Source organism: Somniosus microcephalus, chromosome 7 (assembly GCF_052327205.1).
Source record: "Somniosus microcephalus isolate GS21.2 chromosome 7, FLI_Smic_1.0, whole genome shotgun sequence".
NCBI classification, from domain to species: Eukaryota; Metazoa; Chordata; class Chondrichthyes; order Squaliformes; family Somniosidae; genus Somniosus; species Somniosus microcephalus.
The window spans coordinates 264,882,335-264,904,278 of NC_140993.1; the positions used below are offsets into that span (position 1 = coordinate 264,882,335).

General features: G+C 46.8%; 1 protein-coding gene across 1 annotated transcript in view; it reads left to right on the forward strand.

Moving 5' to 3' along the window:
• The window catches only part of LOC147115295 (angiopoietin-1-like), a 327,338-nt gene that overhangs the window by 235,433 nt on the left and 69,961 nt on the right, over positions 1-21,944 (forward strand). The window contains exon 3 of the mRNA XM_085993994.1: positions 14,481-14,766. Within this exon, the coding sequence (XP_085850120.1) occupies positions 14,481-14,766 (286 nt within the window). The remainder of the gene's footprint in view (positions 1-14,480; positions 14,767-21,944) is intronic.

Genomic DNA, 21,944 nt, shown 5'->3' on the forward strand with positions numbered 1-21,944 from the left:
AGACTTTCACTGTAATACCAGTGCAGGCCCCTCATTACAGACTTTCACTGTAATACCAGTGCAGGCCTCTCATTACAGACTTTCACTGTAAAACCAGTGCAGGCCCCTCATTACAGACTTTCACTGTAATACCAGTGCAGACCCCTCATTACAGACTTTCACTGTAATACCAGTGCGGGCCTCTCACTACAGGCTTTCACTGTAATACCAGTGCAGGCCTCTCATTACAGACTTTCACTGTAATACCAGTGCGGGCCCCTCATTACAGACTTTCACTGTAATACCAGTGCAGACCCCTCATTACAGGCTTTCACTGTAATACCAGTGCAGGCCTCTCATTACAGGCTTTCACTGTAATACCAGTGCAGGCCCCTCATTACAGACTTTCACTGTAATACCAGTGCAGACCCCTCATTACAGACTTTCACTGTAATACCAGTGCGGGCCTCTCACTACAGGCTTTCACTGTAATACCAGTGCAGGCCTCTCATTACAGACTTTCACTGTAATACCAGTGCGGGCCTCTCATTACAGGCTTTCACTGTAATACCAGTGCGGGCCTCTCATTACAGACTTTCACTGTAATACCAGTGCAGGCCTCTCATTACAGACTTTCACAGTAATACCAGTGCAGGCCCCTCATGACAGACTTTCAGTGTAATACCAGTGCGGGCCTCTCATTACAGGCTTTCACTGTAATACCAGTGCAGGCCTCTCATTACAGACTTTCACAGTAATACCAGTGCAGGCCCCTCATTACAGGCTTTCACTGTAATACCAGTGCAGGCCTCTCATTACAGACTTTCACTGTAATACCAGTGCAGACCCCTCATTACAGGCTTTCACTGTAATACCAGTGTAGGCCCCTCATTACAGGCTTTCACTGTAATACCAGTGCAGGCCCCTCATTACAGACTTTCACAGTAATACCAGTGCAGGCCCCTCATTACAGGCTTTCACTGTAATACTAGTGCGGGCCTCTCATTACAGACTTTCACTGTAATACCAGTGCAGACCTCTCATTACAGGCTTTCACTGTAATACCAGTGCAGGCCTCTCATTACAGACTTTCACTGTAATACCAGTGCAGACCACTCATTACAGACTTTCACTGTAATACCAGTGTAGGCCCCTCATTACCTGCTTTCACAGTAATACCAGTGCAGGCCCCTCATTACAGACTTTCACTGTAATACCAGTGCAGGCCTCTCATTACAGGCTTTCACTGTAATAGCAGTGCGGGCCTCTCATTACAGGCTTTCACTGTAATACCAGTGCGGGCCCCTCATTACAGGCTTTCACTGTTATACCAGTGCAGGCCTCTCATTACAGGCTTTCACTGTAATACCAGTGCGGGCCTCTCATTACAGACTTTCACTGTAATACCAGTGCAGGCCCCTCATTACAGGCTTTCACTGTAATACCAGTGCAGGCCCCTCATTACAGACTTTCACAGTAATACCAGTGCAGGCCTCACATTACAGACTTTCACTGTAATACCAGTGCGGGCCTCTCATTACAGACTTTCACTGTAATACCAGTGCAGGCCTCTCATTACAGACTTTCACTGTAATACCAGTGCGGGCCTCTCATTACAGGCTTTCACTGTAATACCAGTGCGGGCCTCTCATTACAGACTTTCACAGTAATACCAGTGCAGGCCCCTCATTACAGACTTTCAGTGTAATACCAGTGCGGGCCTCTCATTACAGGCTTTCACTGTAATACCAGTGCAGGCCCCTCATTACAGACTTTCACTGTAATACCAGTGCAGGCCTCTCATTACAGGCTTTCACTGTAATACCAGTGCAGGCCCCTCATTACAGACTTTCACAGTAATACCAGTGCGGGCCTCTCATTACAGGCTTTCACTGTAATACCAGTGCAGGCCCCTCATTACAGACATTCACTGTAATACCAGTGCAGGCCTCTCATTACAGGCTTTCACTGTAATACCAGTGCAGGCCTCTCATTACAGGCTTTCACTGTAATACCAGTGCAGGCCCCTCATTACAGGCTTTCACTGTAATACCAGTGCAGGCCTCTCATTACAGGCTTTCACTGTAATACCAGTGCAGGCCTCTCATTACAGGCTTTCACTGTAATACCAGTGCAGGCCCCTCATTACAGACTTTCACTGTAATACCAGTGCAGACCCCTCATTACAGACTTTCACTGTAATACCAGTGCAGGCCCCTCATTACAGACTTTCACTGTAATACCAGTGCAGGCCTCTCATTACAGACTTTCACAGTAATACCAGTGCAGGCCTCTCATTACAGGCTTTCACTGTAATACCAGTGCAGCCCTCTCATTACAGACTTTCACTGTAATACCAGTGCAGGCCCCTCATTACAGGCTTTCACTGTAATACCAGTGCAGCCCTCTCATGACAGACTTTCACTGTAATACCAGTGCAGGCCCCTCATTACAGACTTTCACTGTAATACCAGTGCAGGCCTCTCATTACAGACTTTCACTGTAGTACCAGTGCAGGCCCCTCATTACAGACTTTCACTGTAATACCAGTGCAGGCCTCTCATTACAGGCTTTCACTGTAATACCAGTGCAGGCCCCTCATTGCAGACTTTCACTGTAATACCAGTGCAGGCCCCTCATTACAGACTTTCACTGTAATACCAGTGCGGGCCTCTCATTACAGACTTTCACAGTAATACCAGTGCGGGCCTCTCATTACAGACTTTCACTGTAATACCAGTGCGGGCCTCTCATTACAGACTTTCACTGTAATACCAGTGCAGGCCTCTCATTACAGACTTTCACTGTAATACCAGTGCGGGCCCCTCATTACAGGCTTTCACTGTAATACCAGTGCAGGCCTCTCATTACAGGCTTTCACTGTAATACCAGTGCAGGCCCCTCATTACAGACTTTCACTGTAATACCAGTGCAGGCCCCTCATTACAGACTTTCACTGTAATACCAGTGCGGGCCTCTCATTACAGACTTTCACTGTAATACCAGTGCAGGCCTCTCATTACAGGCTTTCACTGTAATACCAGTGCAGGCCTCTCATTACAGGCTTTCACTGTAATACCAGTGCAGGCCTCTCATTACAGACTTTCACTGTAATACCAGTGCAGGCCCCTCATTACAGGCTTTCACTGTAATACCAGTGCAGGCCCCTCATTACAGGCTTTCACAGTAATACCAGTGCAGGCCCCTCATTACAGGCTTTCACAGTAATACCAGTGCGGGCCTCTCATTACAGACTTTCACTGTAATACCAGTGCAGGCCTCTCATTACAGGCTTTCACTGTAATACCAGTGCAGGCCTCTCATTACAGGCTTTCACTGTAATACCAGTGCAGGCCTCTCATTACAGACTTTCACTGTAATACCAGTGCAGGCCCCTCATTACAGGCTTTCACTGTAATACCAGTGCAGGCCCCTCATTACAGGCTTTCACAGTAATACCAGTGCAGGCCCCTCATTACAGGCTTTCACAGTAATACCAGTGCAGGCCCCTCATTACAGACTTTCACTGTAATACCAGTGCAGGCCCCTCATTACAGGCTTTCACAGTAATACCAGTGCAGGCCCCTCATTACAGGCTTTCACTGTAATACCAGTGCAGGCCCCTCATTACAGGCTTTCACTGTAATACCAGTGCAGGCCCCTCATTACAGGCTTTCACTGTAATACCAGTGCAGGCCCCTCATTACAGGCTTTCACAGTAATACCAGTGCAGGCCCCTCATTACAGGCTTTCACAGTAATACCAGTGCAGGCCTCTCATTACAGGCTTTCACTGTAATACCAGTGCAGGCCTCTCATTACAGGCTTTCACTGTAATACCAGTGCAGGCCTCTCATTACAGACTTTCACTGTAATACCAGTGCAGGCCTCTCATTACAGACTTTCACTGTAATACCAGTGCGGGCCTCTCATTACAGACTTTCACTGTAATACCAGTGCAGGCCCCTCATTACAGACTTTCACTGTAATACCAGTGCAGGCCCCTCATTACAGGCTTTCACTGTAATACCAGTGCAGGCCCCTCATTACTGACTTTCACTGTAATACCAGTGCGGGCCTCTCATTACAGACTTTCACTGTAATACCAGTGCAGACCTCTCATTACAGACTTTCACTGTAATACCAATGCGGGCCTCTCATTACAGGCTTTCACTGTAATACCAGTGCGGGCCTCTCATTACAGACTTTCACTGTAATACCAGTGCAGGCCCCTCATTACAGGCTTTCACTGTAATACCAGTGCGGGCCTCTCATTACAGGCTTACACTGTAATACCAGTGCAGGCCTCTCATTCCAGACTTTCACTGTAATACCAGTGCAGGCCTCTCATTACAGGCTTTCACTGTAATACCAGTGCAGGCCTCTCATTACAGACTTTCACTGTAATACCAGTGCGGGCCTCTCATTACAGGCTTTCACTGTAATACCAGTGCAGGCCTCTCATTACAGACTTTCACTGTAATACCAGTGCAGGCCCCTCATTACAGACTTTCACTGTAATACCAGTGCAGGCCCCTCATTACAGACTTTCACTGTAATACCAGTGCAGGCCTCTCATTACAGACTTTCACTGTAATACCAGTGCGGGCCTCTCATTACAGACTTTCACTGTAATACCAGTGCAGGCCTCTCATTACAGACTTTCACTGTAATACCAGTGCAGGCCCCTCATTACAGACTTTCACTGTAATACCAGTGCGGGCCTCTCATTACAGGCTTTCACTGTAATACCAGTGCAGGCCCCTCATTACAGACTTTCAATGTAATACCAGTGCGGGCCTCTCATTACAGGCTTTCACTGTAATACCAGTGCAGGCCCCTCATTACAGACTTTCACTGTAATACCAGTGCAGGCCTCTCATTACAGGCTTTCACTGTAATACCAGTGCAGGCCCCTCATTACAGACTTTCACTGTAATACCAGTGCGGGCCTCTCATTACAGGCTTTCACTGTAATACCAGTGCGGGCCTCTCATTACAGACTTTCACTGTAATACCAGTGCAGGCCCCTCATTCCAGACTTTCACTGTAATACCAGTGCAGGCCTCTCATTACAGGCTTTCACTGTAATACCAGTGCAGGCCCCTCATTACAGACTTTCACAGTAATACCAGTGCAGGCCTCTCATTACAGGCTTTCACTGTAATACCAGTGCAGGCCCCTCATTACAGACTTTCACTGTAATACCAGTGCAGGCCCCTCATTACAGGCTTTCACTGTAATACCAGTGCAGGCCCCTCATTACAGACTTTCACTGTAATACCAGTGCGGGCCTCTCATTACAGACTTTCACTGTAATACCAGTGCGGGCCTCTCATTACAGACTTTCACTGTAATACCAGTGCAGGCCCCTCATTACAGACTTTCACTGTAATACCAGTGCGGGCCTCTCATTACAGGCTTTCACAGTAATACCAGTGCGGGCCTCTCATTACAGACTTTCACTGTAATACCAGTGCAGGCCTCTCATTACAGACTTTCACAGTAATACCAGTGCAGGCCCCTCATTACAGACTTTCACTGTAATACCAGTGCGGGCCTCTCATTACAGACTTTCACTGTAATACCAGTGCGGGCCTCTCATTACAGACTTTCACTGTAATACCAGTGCAGACCTCTCATTACAGACTTTCAGTGTAATACCAGTGCAGGCCTCTCATTACAGACTTTCACTGTAATACCAGTGCGGGCCTCTCATTACAGACTTTCACTGTAATACCAGTGCAGGCCTCTCATTACAGACTTTCACTGTAATACCAGTGCAGGCCTCTCATTACAGGCTTTCACTGTAATACCAGTGCAGACCTCTCATTACAGACTTTCACTGTAATACCAGTGCGGGCCTCTCATTACAGGCTTTCACTGTAATACCAGTGCGGGCCTCTCATTACAGACTTTCACTGTAATACCAGTGCAGGCCCCTCATTACAGACTTTCACAGTAATACCAGTGCGGGCCTCTCATTACAGACTTTCACTGTAATACCAGTGCAGGCCTCTCATTACAGGCTTTCAGTGTAATACCAGTGCAGGCCCCTCATTACAGACTTTCACAGTAATACCAGTGCGGGCCTCTCATTACAGACTTTCACTGTAATACCAGTGCAGGCCTCTCATTACAGGCTTTCACTGTAATACCAGTGCAGGCCTCTCATTACAGACTTTCACTGTAATACCAGTGTAGGCCCCTCATTACAGACTTTCACTGTAATACCAGTGCAGGCCCCTCATTACAGACTTTCACAGTAATACCAGTGCAGGCCTCTCATTACAGGCTTTCACTGTAATACCAGTGCAGGCCTCTCATTACAGACTTTCACTGTAATACCAGTGCAGGCCCCTCATTACAGACTTTCACCGTAATACCAGTGCAGGCCCCTCATTACAGGCTTTCACTGTAATACCAGTGCAGGCCTCTCATTACAGACTTTCACTGTAATACCAGTGCAGGCCCCTCATTACAGGCTTTCACAGTAATACCAGTGCAGGCCCCTCATTACAGACTTTCACTGTAATACCAGTGCGGGCCTCTCATTACAGACTTTCACTGTAATACCAGTGCAGGCCCCTCATTACAGACTTTCACTGTAATACCAGTGCGGGCCTCTCATTCCAGACTTTCACTGTAATACCAGTGCAGGCCCCTCATTACAGACTTTCACTGTAATACCAGTGCAGGCCTCTCATTACAGACTTTCACTGTAATACCAGTGCAGGCCCCTCATTACAGGCTTTCACTGTAATACCAGTGCAGGCCTCTCATTACAGGCTTTCACTGTAATACCAGTGCAGGCCTCTCATTACAGGCTTTCACTGGAATACCAGTGCAGGCCTCTCATTACAGACTTTCACTGTAATACCAGTGTGGGCCTCTCATTACAGGCTTTCACTGTAATACCAGTGCAGGCCTCTCATTACAGACTTTCACTGTAATACCAGTGCGGGCCTCTCATTACAGACTTTCACTGTAATACCAGTGCAGGCCCCTCATTACAGACTTTCACTGTAATACCAGTGCAGGCCCCTCATTACAGACTTTCACTGTAATACCAGTGCAGGCCTCTCATTACAGACTTTCACTGTAATACCAGTGCGGGCCTCTCATTCCAGACTTTCACTGTAATACCAGTGCAGGCCCCTCATTACAGACTTTCACTGTAATACCAGTGCAGGCCTCTCATTACAGACTTTCACTGTAATACCAGTGCAGGCCCCTCATTACAGGCTTTCACTGTAATACCAGTGCAGGCCTCTCATTACAGACTTTCACTGTAATACCAGTGCAGGCCCCTCATTACAGACTTTCACTGTAATACCAGTGCATGCCCCTCATTACAGGCTTTCACTGTAATACCAGTGCAGGCCTCTCATTACAGACTTTCACTGTAATACCAGTGCAGGCCTCTCATTACAGACTTTCACTGTAATACCAGTGCAGGCCTCTCATTACAGACTTTCACTGTAATACCAGTGCAGGCCCCTCATTACAGACTTTCACTGCAATACCAGTGCAGGCCCCTCATTACAGGCTTTCACTGTAATACCAGTGCAGGCCCCTCATTACAGGCTTTCACTGTAATACCAGTGCAGGCCTCTCATTACAGACTTTCACTGTAATACCAGTGCAGGCCTCTCATTACAGACTTTCACTGTAATACCAGTGCAGGCCTCTCATTACAGACTTTCACTGTAATACCAGTGCAGGCCTTTCATTACAGGCTTTCACTGTAATACCAGTGCAGGCCCCTCATTACAGGCTTTCACTGTAATACCAGTGCAGGCCCCTCATTACAGGCTTTCACTGTAATACCAGTGCAGGCCTCTCATTACAGACTTTCACTGTAATACCAGTGCAGGCCTTTCATTACAGGCTTTCACTGTAATACCGGTGCAGGCCTCTCATTACAGACTTTCACAGTAATACCAGTGCAGGCCCCTCATTACAGGCTTTCACTGTAATACCAGTGCAGGCCTCTCATTACAGACTTTCACTGTAATACCAGTGCAGGCCTCTCATTACAGACTTTCACAGTAATACCAGTGCAGGCCCCTCATTACAGGCTTTCACTGTAATACCAGTGCGGGCCTCTCATTACAGACTTTTACTGTAATACCAGTGCAGGCCTCTCATTACATACTTTCACTGTAATACCAGTGCAGGCCTCTCATTACAGACTTTCACAGTAATACCAGTGCAGGCCTCTCATTACAGACTTTCACAGTAATACCAGTGCAGGCCTCTCATTACAGGCTTTCACTGTAATACCAGTGCAGGCCTCTCATTACAGACTTTTACTGTAATACCAGTGCAGGCCTCTCATTACATACTTTCACTGTAATACCAGTGCAGACCTCTCATTACAGGCTTTCACTGTAATACCAGTGCAGGCCCCTCATTACAGGCTTTCACTGTAATACCAGTGCAGGCCCCTCATTACAGACTTTCACTGTAATACCAGTGCAGGCCCCTCATTACAGACTTTCACTGTAATACCAGTGCGGGCCTCTCATTACAGACTTCCACTGTAATACCAGTGCGGGCCTCTCAGTACAGGCTTTCACTGTAATACCAGTGCAGACCTCTCATTACAGGCTTTCACTGTAATACCAGTGTAGGCCTCTCATTACAGGCTTTCACTGTAATACCAGTGCAGGCCCCTCATTACAGGCTTTCACTGTAATACCAGTGCAGGCCTCTCATTACAGGCTTTCACTGTAATACCAGTGCAGGCCCCTCATTACAGGCTTTCACTGTAATACCAGTGCAGGCCCCTCATTACAGGCTTTCACTGTAATACCAGTGCAGGCCCCTCATTACAGACTTTCACTGTAATACCAGTGCAGGCCTCTCATTACAGGCTTTCACTGTAATACCAGTGCAGGCCTCTCATTACAGGCTTTCACTGTAATACCAGTGCAGGCCCCTCATTACAGACTTTCACTGTAATACCAGTGCAGGCCTCTCATTACAGGCTTTCACTGTAATACCAGTGCAGGCCTCTCATTACAGACTTTCACTGTAATACCAGTGCAGGCCCCTCATTACAGACTTTCACTGTAATACCAGTGCAGGCCTCTCATTACAGGCTTTCACTGTAATACCAGTGCAGGCCTCTCATTACAGACTTTCACTGTAATACCAGTGCAGGCCCCTCATTACAGGCTTTCACTGTAATACCAGTGCAGGCCTCTCATTACAGACTTTCACTGTAATACCAGTGCAGGCCCCTCATTACAGGCTTTCACTGTAATACCAGTGCAGGCCTCTCATTACAGACTTTCACTGTAATACCAGTGCGGGCCTCTCATTACAGGCTTTCACAGTAATACCAGTGCAGGCCTCTCATTACAGGCTTTCACTGTAATACCAGTGCAGGCCTCTCATTACAGGCTTTCACTGTAATACCAGTGCAGGCCTCTCATTACAGGCTTTCACTGTAATACCAGTGCAGGCCTCTCATTACAGGCTTTCACTGTAATACCAGTGCAGGCCTCTCATTACAGGCTTTTACTGTAATACCAGTGCAGGCCTCTCATTACAGGCTTTCACTGTAATACCAGTGCAGGCCTCTCATTACAGGCTTACACTGTAATACCAGTGCAGGCCTCTCATTACAGGCTTTCACTGTAAAGCAGTGCAGGCCTCTCATTACAGGCTTACACTGTAATACCAGTGCAGGCCTCTCATTACAGGCTTTCACTGTAATACCAGTGCAGGCCTCTCATTACAGGCTTTCACTGTAATACCAGTGCAGGCCTCTCATTACAGGCTTTCACTGTAATACCAGTGCGGGCCTCTCATTACAGGCTTTCACTGTAATACCAGTGCAGGCCTCTCATTACAGGCTTTCACTGTAATACCAGTGCAGACCCCTCATTACAGACTTTCACTGTAATACCAGTGCAGGCCTCTCATTACAGACTTTCACTGTAATACCAGTGCAGGCCTCTCATTACAGGCTTTCACTGTAATACCAGTGCGGGCCTCTCATTACAGGCTTTCACTGTAATACCAGTGCAGGCCTCTCATTACAGGCTTTCACTGTAATACCAGTGCGGGCCTCTCATTACAGGCTTTCACTGTAATACCAGTGCGGGCCTCTCATTACAGACTTTCACTGTAATACCAGTGCGGGCCTCTCATTACAGACTTTCACTGTAATACCAGTGCGGGCCTCTCATTACAGGCTTTCACTGTAATACCAGTGCGGGCCTCTCATTACAGGCTTACACTGTAATACCAGTGCAGGCCCCTCATTACAGGCTTTCACTGTAATACCAGTGCGGGCCTCTCATTACAGGCTTTCACTGTAATACCAGTGCAGACCCCTCAGCCCCTCCTGGTTCAAGGAGGTGCTGCAGCTTCCATTTGACATTGCTCAGATTGGTAATTCAGGGAATTGGTTTTTAAGCAGCATTTTTCCCCTCTGTGGCACTGCCTTGGACCAATTCTAAAATGTAACGCCCCTATTTAAGAAATGAGGCAGACAGAAAGCAGGAAACTATAGACCAGTTAGCCTGACATCTGTCATTGGGAAAATGCTGGAGTCCATCATTAAGGAAGTAGTAGCAAGACATTTAGAAAATCATAATGTAGCCAAGCAGAGTCAGCATGGTTTTATGAAAGGGAAATCATGTTTGACAAATTTGCTGGAGTTCTTTGAGGATGTAACGAGCAGGGCGGATAAAGGGGAACCAGTAGATGTCGTGTATTCGGATTTCCAGAAGGCATTCGATAAGGTGCTACATAAAAGGTTACTACACAAGATAAGAGCTCATGGGGTTGGGGTAATATATTAGCATGGATAGAGGATTGGCTAACTAACAGAAAACAGAGAGTCGGGATAAATTGGTCATTTTCCGGTTGGCAAACTACAACTAGTGGGGTGCCACAGGGATCAGTGCTGGGGCCTCAACTATTTACAATCTATATTAATGACTTGGATGAAGGGACCGAGTGTAATGTAGCCAAATTTGCTGATGATACAAAGATAGGTGGGAAAGCAAGTTGTGAAGAGGACACAAAGAATCTGCAATGGGATATAGATAGGCTAAGTGAGTGGGCAAAATATAACGTGGGAAAATGTGAGGTTATCCACTTTGGTAGGAAAATTAAAAAAGTAAATTATTATTTAAATGGAAAGAGATTACAAAATGCTGCAGTACAGAGGGATCTGGGGGTCCTTGTACATAGAACACAAAAAGTTAGCACGCAGGTATAGCAAGCAATTAGGAAGGCAAATGGAATGTTGGCCTTTATTGCAAGGGGGATGGAGTATAAAAGTAGGGAAGTCTTGCTACAACTGTACAGGGTGTTGGTGAGACCACACCTGGAGTACTACGTACAGTTTTGGTCTCCTTATTTAAGGAAGGATATACTTGCATTGGGGGCAGTTCAGAGAAGGTTCACGAGGTTGATTCCGGAGATGAAGGGGTTGTCTTATGAGGAAAGGTTGAGCAGGTTGGGGCTATACTCATTGGAGTTTAGAAGAATGAGAGGGGATCTTATTGAAACGTATAAGATGCCGGGGGGGTGCGTGACAGGGTGGATGCTGAGAGGATGTTTCCCCTCGTGGGGGAATCTAGAACTAGGGGTCTTAGTTCCAGAATAAGGGGTCGTCCATTTAAAACGGAGATGAGGAGGAATTTCTTCTCTCAGAGGGTCGTGAATCTTTGGAATTCTCTACCCCAGAGAGCTGTGGAGGTTGAGTCATTGAGTATATTTAAGGTGGAGAGAGACAGATTTTTGAATGATAAGGGAGTCAAGGGTTATGGGGAACGGGCAGGGAAGTGGAGTTGTGGCCAAGATCAGATCAGCCATGATCTAACTGAATGGCGGAGCGGGCTCGAGGGGCCAAATGGCCTACTCCTGCTCCTATTTCTTATGTTCTTATGTTCTAAACGCAGATTTTTGATATGTTGGCTCTCCCCACATGCGTCGTGCAATGGAAGTGCTCAGTTAAACATTGAAACATATAAGATTGTGAAGGGGTTGGATCGGGTGGATGCGGTGAGGATGTTCCCGATGATGGGTGAAACTAGAACTAGGGGGCATAATCTTAAAATAAGGGGCTGCTCTTTCAAAACTGAGATGAGGAGAAACTTCTTCACTCAGAGGGTGGTAGTTTTGTGGAATTTGCTGCCCCAGAAAGCTGTGGAAGCTACATCATTAAATAAATTTAAAACAGAAATAGATAGTTTCCTAGAAGTAAAGGGAATTAAGGGTTATGGGGAGCGGGCAGGAAATTGGACATGAGTCTAGGTTCGGAATGGTCATGGCCCTGTGGGTAGTGGAGCGGGCCCAGGGGCCGTGTAGCCTTGTTCTGCTCCTACCGTGTTCTAATTCTGTTAGATTTCAGGAGATGGTTTTATTCCTGTTCCTGGCTGGGGTGGAGATCGCCTTTACAGAAGGTAAGTACTGTAGAAAATATAGGGACAGAGTGATCTCCTGGAGGAATTTCGATCGCCTAGATGGGTCGGAGAGGAATTTCCCAGATTTTTTTCTCCCAAATTGGCCATTGGGTCTTTATCTGGTTTTTCGCCTCTCCCGGGAGATCACATGGGTTCGGGTGGATGGAGAGTGATAGAAGATTTGAGGTTAGGATCAGATCAGCCATGATCTTATTGAATGGTGGAGCAGGCTCGAGGGGCCGATTGGCCTACTCCTGCTCCTATTTCTTATGTTCTTATACATACATAGATACATAGAAGATAGGAGCAGGAGTAGGCCATTCGGCCCTTCGTGCCTGCTCCGCCATTTAATGAGATCATGGCTGATCCTTTAATTCAGTATCCCGTCCCCGCCTTCTCTCCGTAACCCTTAACCCCTTTTGCCCGTAGAAATATATCTAATTCCCTCTTAAATATATTTAATGAGCTGGCGTACACTGCCCTCTGTGGCAATGAGTTCCACAGGTTCACCACTCTCTGAGTGAAGAAATTCCCCCTCATCTCTGTCCTAAATGGTTTAGCCCTTATCCTTAAATTATGTCCTCTAGTTCTGTTCTCACCCGCCAAGGGAAACATTCCTTCTGCATCCAGTCTGTCTAGACCTGTCAGAATTTTATACACTTCTATGAGGTCCCCTCTCAATCTTCTAAACTCCAGTGTGTACATCCCTAAACTACATAGTCTCTCCTCATAGGTCATTCCCGCCATTCCTGGTATCAGCCTGGTGAATCGCCGCTGCACCCCCTCCATGGCAAGAACATCCTTCCTCAGATGAGGCGACCAAAACTGTACACAGTACTCGAGGTGTGGTCTCACCAGTGCCCTGTACAGCTGCAGCAAGGTATCCCTGTTCCTGTATTCTAACCCTTTTGCTATGAAGGCCAGCATACCGTTTGCCTTCTTGACCGCCTGTTGCACCTGCATGCTCGCCTTCAGTGACTGGTGTACAAGAACACCCAGGTCTCTCTGTACTTCCCCCTCTCCCAATCTATTGCCATTTAAATAATAATTTGCCCTCCCGTTCCTGCACCCAAGGTGGATAACTTCGCACTTGTCCACATTATAGTGCATCTGCCATTTATCCGCCCAATCGCCCAGTCTGTCCAAATCGCTCTGGAGCTTCCTGGTCTCTTCCTCTGAGCCCACCCCACCTCCATGTTCTTATGTTAATGTGCCTTTATTCTTGTATCGCTCAATATCCATCCAGTGTCTGATTAAGAATTCTTAGGGCTCCTCCGCAGCCTCCACACAATCCATGTCCCCCACCGCGCCCCTCCCCCCCCCGCCCCGATCTAATAAAACACAAAGGTGTAGTGAAATGCATGAAGAAATGGGCGTGCAGAATATTTGCACACTGCGTCAATAATGCAAATCATATCACAATATATTACAATTAAACAAAACATGTGGGGCCCTGAGTGAAATTGCCCCATCCACTGCCAGTAAATTGGGTGGGCTGCAAATTATGCAAACTAATCTCCGTGCCCAAATTTCCGATCAGCCTGTAACTTGCAATGTTGACTAAAGTCTCAAATCTGCCCCACAGTAAATTGAGTCTTCATCCAAGCATAAAGCTTCATATTAGACCAGTGTTATCAGCGCTGCACTGTCGGATGCGCCGTTTTTCAGACGAGACTTTAAACCGAGGGCCCGTCTGCTCTCTCAGGTGGACATAAAAGATCCCATGGCATTATTTCGAAGAAGAGCAGGGGAGTTCTCCCCAGTGTCCTGGGGCCAATATTTAGCCCTCAGCCGACATCACTAAAGCAGATTATCTGGTCATTTATCTCATTGCTGTTTGTGGGAGCTTGCTGTGCACAAATTGTCTGCTGCGTTTCCTACATTACAACAGTGACTGCACTTCAAAGGTACTTCATTGGCTGTAAAGCGCTTTGGGACGCCCTCAGGTCGGGAAAGGTGCTATAGAAATGCAAGTTCTTTCTTTCTGTTTACCGTATTGTTTACTGCACAATGGCCTGTTTCTGTGCTGTACATTCTATGTATGAACGCTTGGTAACCTTATTGAACCCAGAGATTTGCTGTGGTTTCCCTGTACGCCCACCCGCCCATCCTCCACCCTCTCAGCTTTCTGGAGCAGAAACTTCTGGAATTGGAAGGCCGGCATAAAGACGAGATGGAGACGCTGAGGCAGGAGAAGACCAGCCTCCAGGACCTGGTGCTCCGGCAGAGCCGCGTTATCGACGAGCTGGAGGCACGGCTGAACCGAGCCACCGTCAACAACACCAGCCTGCAGAAGCAACAGCGGGAGCTGTCGGAGACGGTTCACGATCTCCTCAAACTGGTCTCGCAAGAAGGAGGTGAGCGATGGGTCTAAATAATTCATTGCTATTAATAAAGCGAATGGTTCCGCAAAGGAAAGGGCTGAGTCTGGAGAGAATGTTGGGGAGGAACTTTCAACCAATCTGGTGGAGTGGAACCATGCCCCCCGTCTTTTCCATTGTTTATAAGTTTCAATGAGATCCGCTCTCATTCTTCTAAACTCCAGCGAATATAAGCCCAATCGACCCAACCTCTCCTCATACGTAATTCCTGCCATCCCAGGTATCAGTCTGGTGAATCTTTGCTGCACTCCCTCCATGGCAAGAACATCCTTCCTCAGATAAGGCGACCAAAACTGCACACAATAATCAAGATGTGGTCTCACCAAGGCCCTGTACAACTGCAGCAAGACATCCTTGCTCCTGTACTCGAATCCTCTTGCTATGAAGGCCAACATACCATTTGCCTTCTTAACCGCCTGCTGCACCTGCATGCTTACCTTCAGCGACTGGTGCACAAGGACACCCAGGTCTCGTTGCATTTCCCCTTCTCCCAATCTATTGCCGTTCAGATAATAATCTGCCTTCCTGTTTTTGCCACCAAAGTGGATAACCTCGCATTTATCCACATTATACTGCATCTGCCATGCATCTGTCCAATCACCCAGCCTGTCCAAATCATACTGCAGTTTCTCTGCATCCTCCTCACAGCACACACGCCCACCCAGCTTTGTGTCATCTGCAAACTTGGAGATATTACATCTAGTTCCCTCGTCTAGATCATTAATATATATTGTGAATAGCTGGGGTCCTAGCACCGATCCCTGCAGTACCCCACTAGTCACTGCCTGCCACTCGGAAAAAGACCCGTTTATTCCAACTCTTTGCTTCCTGTCTGCCAACCAGTTCTCTATCCAAGTCAGTACCTTACCCCCAATCCCATGTGCTTTAACTTTACATGCTAATCTCTTATGCGGGACCTTATCGAAAGCCTTCTGAAAGTCCAAATACACCACATCCACTGGTTCTCCCTTATCTATTCTACCAGTTACATCCTCAAAAAATTCCAGTAGATTAGTCAAGTAGACACAGTAAGAGTGTTTCCACTTGTGGGGAAGAGCAAATCTAGAGGCCATCAATATAAGATAGTCACCAAGAAATCCAATAGGGAATTCAGAAGAAATTTCTTTACGCAGAGAGTGGTGAGAATGTGGAACTCGCTACCACAGGGAGTGGTTGAAGCGAATAGTATGGATGCATTTAAGGGCAGACTTGACAAACATATGAGGGAGAAAGGAATAGAGGGTTATGCTGATAGTGTTAGACGAGGAAGGATGGGAGGAGGCTCGTGTGGAACATAAACACTAGCCTGGCCTGGTTGGGCCAAATGGTCTGTTCCTGTGCTGTAATTCTATCTATGCAATTCTAAAACGATTCCCCCTATTGCTTTATTTATTCAAACTACTTTTTATTCCCTTCCTCCCGTGTGAATGCCCCACAGCTCAGGTCATTCCCAGCTGAGAAACAAAGGCAGTTGACTCCCTTGAAGACCTCTGCTAATTCATCTCTACAGCCAGTTGCTAGGGAATAAGCAAGTGTTCCCTGGTTTCCCGTCTCTGTGGAGAAGAACTTGGCTTCTCCTTTGGAGCTTCTCCTTGATGTAGAGAAACGTGAAATGATCCCTTCCACACTGAATATTAAGGTAGACTCCATGAGAAACAAAAAAGCCACATGGGAAGCATTTTGTGATATTATTCTACTGATATTCCTCATTCAGCTTGTGTTTATACAGTGTCTTTCATGACCTGAGGATGTCCCAAAGCCCTTTCCATCCAAAAGGTCAGATGGTCGTGTGTTCAAGCCCCACTCCAGAGACTTGAGCACATGATCCAGACTGACACTCCCAGTGCGGTACTGAGGGAGCGCTGCACTGTCGGAGGTGACGTCTTTCAGACAGGATGTTAAACCAAGGCCCCGTCTTCCCTCTCAGGTGGACATAAAAGATCCCATGACCACTATTTTGAAGAAGAGCAGGGGGAGTTCTCCCCGGTGCCCTGGACCAATATTTATCCCTCAACCAACATCACTAAAAACAGATTATCTGGTCATTATCACATTGCTGTTTGTGGGAGCTTGCTGTGCGCAAATTGGCTGCCGCGTTTCCTACATTACAACAGTGACTCCACGTCAAAAAAGTGCTTCATTGGCTGGAAAGCTCTTTGGGAAACTCTGAGGTTGTGAAAGGTGCTATATAAATGCAAGCCCTTTCTTTGTGGCCTTCAGCGTGGAGATGGGATCACTGGTGTGTACCCCCCTAACCCTCTGCCTCCTGTAGCTGAGCAAGAATCTGGCGCAGGATCTACAAGCTGCTGGGAGGGCATCAGATGGCACTTTGTTTTTTTTGAACGGTACAGCCTTGAATACCTGACTTGGAATTCTGAAAAACTCCCAAGAAATGACTACGTCAGAGTTATTTATACAATGGTTTCAACCCATCCACCCCTTCCTCTGATGTGCTATCTCATTACAGTTAGAGCTGTCAATGTGGGGAAAATGTTAGGAGTGAATTTTAGGATCAATGTAGTGTTGCCAACTCTGGTTGGACGTGTTTCTGGAGGTTTCATCACATGACCTCCTACCTCCAACCGCCCCGCCCCCACACTCCCGCCATTGGTCGCCCGACACGCCCAATCCCGCGGCGCCCCGCCTTCCCACGGCCAATCGGAAAGTTGACAGACTCTTTGTTACCTGATTGGATGATTCTTGACTGTCTGTTAAACAGCCTTTTTCTCCCCCCCAATATCCAATATTTTTATAACTAATAAACAGAAGTGTTTAAATAAAATTTTTAAAAATCCATTTTTTTTTTAAACGCCCAATGATTCTTCTCCCGGGGTGTTGTGTTCTGGAGATTAATCTTTAATTCCTGGAGACTCCAGGCCAATTCTGGAGGGTTGGCGACCCCGAGATCAATGTGCAGCACAGAATTACAAACCGTTTCAACACTATTTTTGCCTCGCTGGGCCAATCTTCTGTCTCATCTACCAGTCTCCTGATACCCTAGTAAGTAGTTTGCAATCCGCAGTCCAGACAGCCCGTTAACATCCTCTCTGTGATCGCAGCACCTGTTCTTTGCTTGATGTCTTCTGTAATATTTTTTGCATTTTGTTGTCCATCGCTTTTCAGTTCTGGTTTGTATCAGAAAGGTTTTCCTGCTTTGCATTTCCAGCATTTGCTGTTTTAATTTGTGTTCTTCCTCCCTGTTTATTTTTCCTGAATGAGACAACTGAAAGGTAGGGGAACTTGTGAATCTAGAGATGACTACCCAATGAGTGACGGTTGCCTGCTCCCTGTAACATCCTTCACTGCATTCCACACTCTTATTGCCTTCAATCTATTTGCTGAACCGAATTTGGCTGTTGCTGTAACAACAAAGTGTCTCCTTCACATTCCAGGGAGTCTCCCAGCTGAGGGTTCAGTGCAGCTGACACGACCCGGAAGGCTTGCCTTTGATCGTTGGAGGGCTGCGATTAAAGTGACGGTTACAACACACAACTTGCATTGTAACCTGGGTGGGAGGTTTAGGGCACGGTGCTGGGCGGGTAACACAAGCCGCTCCGGTTCTGTGGCTATCCCATTGCCGCTCCGGGCCAGCTGGAGCCTTGACGACGGATGGAGCCAAGCATCCCATGCACGTCCGCTCACACCTGCTCCGCTTCCACTTCAAGGTCATCGGGTGATGGGTTGACCCTGAGGAGCACACCTGGATGGTCTTGGGAATGCGTTCACAGGTCTCCGCGCAACCGCAGCAGCCGATCTCAGACCAGAGTTGACAGTTACCCGCAGGTCTTGCCGACTCTCTTGTATTCGGGCGATCGTTTGAAGAGAAACATGCCAATAGGCTGCTTGGTCGACCTGCGCTTACCCTATCAATTAAACTCGCTGGCTTCCTCCCTACGCCCGCCTCCCCCCCCACCCATGCAATTCCAAGTCATGAGGAGGCAACAAAATGGGGAGAAAATCTGCGGCCAATTTTAAGATAAACTTTTGTGAAATTCTTCCCCAGCTTCCTAAGGCAATCAAATGACTTTGTGGAGACTATGGTTATCCATGTTAAATCAGTAGGCAGACTATACACTGTACACAATTGGAAATTAAATTGATCAAGGGTATTAAGGGTTACGGAATCAAGGCGGGTAGATGGAGTTAAGATACAGATCGGCCACGATCGAACTGAATGGTGGAGCAGGCTCGAGGAGCTGAGTGCCTGCTCCTGTTCCTATGTGCCTAGACTATTCTACATGTCTCTCACCCTGTGTGTGGTGACGTTTTATCCCAACTGTGCGATCAACTATTCCCGCCTTTCTGTGCTGGTTTTCCCTCAAAAGTCAAAGTGCAAAAAAAATGGAAACTATGAAATTATTATAATATTTTTCTGAATAGTAAAGGAAGAAAGACTTGCATTTCTGTAGCGCCTTTCACGACCACCGCACGTCTCAAAGCGCTTTACAGCCAATGAGGTACTTTTTGAAGTGTTGTCACTGTTGTAATGTAGGAAACACTCCTGTGCAGCGCTTTGGGACGTTTTACTACACTAAAGACGCTATAAAAATTCAAGTTGTTGTTGTTGTCTCACCTACCTTTATAAAGCTCGCTGTCTCCGGCAGTGAGATGAGAAGACTGCTCCACTTATTCAGCACCTTAATTTTATTTGCGGGGAGGAATTTTTTTTTGAAAAAGGTTGCACAATGTTTGGGCATTTCTTTATCGCTCAGGGATTTGAAGCAAGTCTCGATGAAGCCGCGGCAATTCTTTTTGTATTTGTTCTCGGACGTCCCTCACAGAGACTATTCCCTGCTGCATGGTTGAGTCTATCGACCAACGCCACTAAAATAAAACGGACGACCTGGTCATTATCACGTTTGCTGTTTGTGGGATCTTGCTGTGCGCAAATTGGCTGCTGCGTTCCCTACATGACAACAGCGACTACTACGCTTCAAAAATTACTTCATTGGCTGTGAAACGCTTTGGGACATCCTGAGGTGGTGAAAGGCGTAACCGAAATACAAATTTGTTCTTGCTTTAGATAATCACTGCACACCAATTCTGTTTTTTTTGTCCCCTTTGAAATACAGCTTAATGGATCGATAATGGTATTGTTCGTATCTTAAATAGAGCAGCTCGAATCATTCCCAATCTGAGTGTAGCCACGTGCGGTTTGACTGACAGGCTGGCCATTGAGAACTGTAGTCCTGTGGAACGGCTAAATTTGGAGGAACCATTAAAAAAAAAAAAAAATCACATTAAATAACATCACTCAACATGGGAGTAGAGTTGCCAGCGCTGTAATAACAACAGGAAGTTCAGTACATGGTGTTGACTAGAATATGGAAGAGTCACAGAATAGATCTCATTGGTGTGATGAAGTGTGATTAGAAAAAGCCACATTCCTACAACACTTACCATAGCAATGTCTTTGGTTAATGAGCTCCAAAGCCAACCACAGTGTTTTTGTGTATATTTAAAATCATGTGTTATTTAAAATAACAGAAGATACAAAGGACCTCTGTTGCATCTTTGTCGGTCAAATGTCAGGAGAAAAAACACCAATTCAGTAAAGGAACGTATGTAAGATATGTACAAAGGCAGCGGGAGACACGGGGAAGGGAGAGACAAGGGAATTGCAGGAGGAGGGAGACAGAAAGATTAAGAAGGAGAATTAGAGGCTAGCGGAGAGATACAGAGAGGATAATGAGAGAAAGTGTGTGAGCCAGACACACACACACACACACACGGAGAAAGAATGGAAGACAAACAAAAGCAGCCACAGAGAAGAGATGGAGAGGGCAAGAGACTCAGTCACGGGCAGAGAGACGCGGGGAGAAAGTCAAGTCACGGCCACCCATTTTGCACCTGAAAATCTGGGGGGTGGAGGCGATGGAGGTGGGGAGGGACCTCGACTGCCCCTTTAACATCCATTCCCTGTAACTGGGCAAATAGGGCACCCACCTGAGACAGATGTGAGTCTGGTGGGAGTGGAAAAGAGAATCATTTGGTAGGTAGAAATTTGCATATTCTAAAAATATTATGGGGGTAAATTTCACTTTGGGTGATAGCGGAAAATTGGTGGTTACAGATCGGCCACCCGTTGTACACCCAGCATATGCCCGTTGTACACCCAACGTACGCCCATTGTACACCCAACGTACGCCCGTTGTACACCCAACGTACGCCCGTTGTACACCCAACGTACGCCCGTTGTACACCCAACGTACGCCCGTTGTACACCCAACGTACGCCCGTTGTACACCCAACGTATGCCCGTTGCATACCCAACGTACGCCCGTTGTACACCCAACGTACGCCCGTTGTACACCCAACGTACGCCCGTTGTACACCCAACGTACGCCCGTTGTACACCCAACGTACGCCCGTTGTACACCCAACGTACGCCCGTTGTACACCCAACGTATGCCCGTTGTACACCCAATGTACGCCCATTGTACACCCAATGCACACCCGTTGTACACCCAATGCACACCCAATCCTGTTGTACGCCTGTTGCACACCCATTGTATGTCCGTTGTACGCTTGTTGTAGTTCCATTGTACACCCGGTGTACACCCTTTGTGAACCTATTGTACACCCGGTGTACACCCTTTGTGATCCCATTGTACGCCTGTTGACTTCAATGCAAAGGAAAATGGGGCGGGTTGTTACCGCCCATTTTGGGTCAGCATCAAAGTTGAATTTCACCCCCACAGTTACTGTCCATGCGGAAAACAAATGTCTGAATTCTGCTAATTATGTCTGATATACATATTCAAATCCGCTCGCTAAAAATAGACTGCCCCTTGCCTCAGTAGCAAACAAATATACTTTACTGAGGGGCCTCAGCACTGCCCAGCCCATTGTCTGGCAGACAACAGCACTGCACAGATCTCCTTCATTGTCACAGTTACTAAGCTTTCCCTCTCTTAACGTGGCCATCCCTGTCAATTAATGTTGTTTCATATGTAATTATTGTTTCCAGATGTTAAGATCTGTGAATAAACAAGGGAATGATGATTGGCAAGGACCAGAGGGGAGGTGAAATCCCTATTTATGTTATATAATAACCGTATTCCTTACAGTTGTTTAGTGTTTCTAATAAATCTGCTTTGAAGCACTTTGAAGGTTGACTTCTGCCAGTTATGTTGAGAGTGCCAATAACTGCA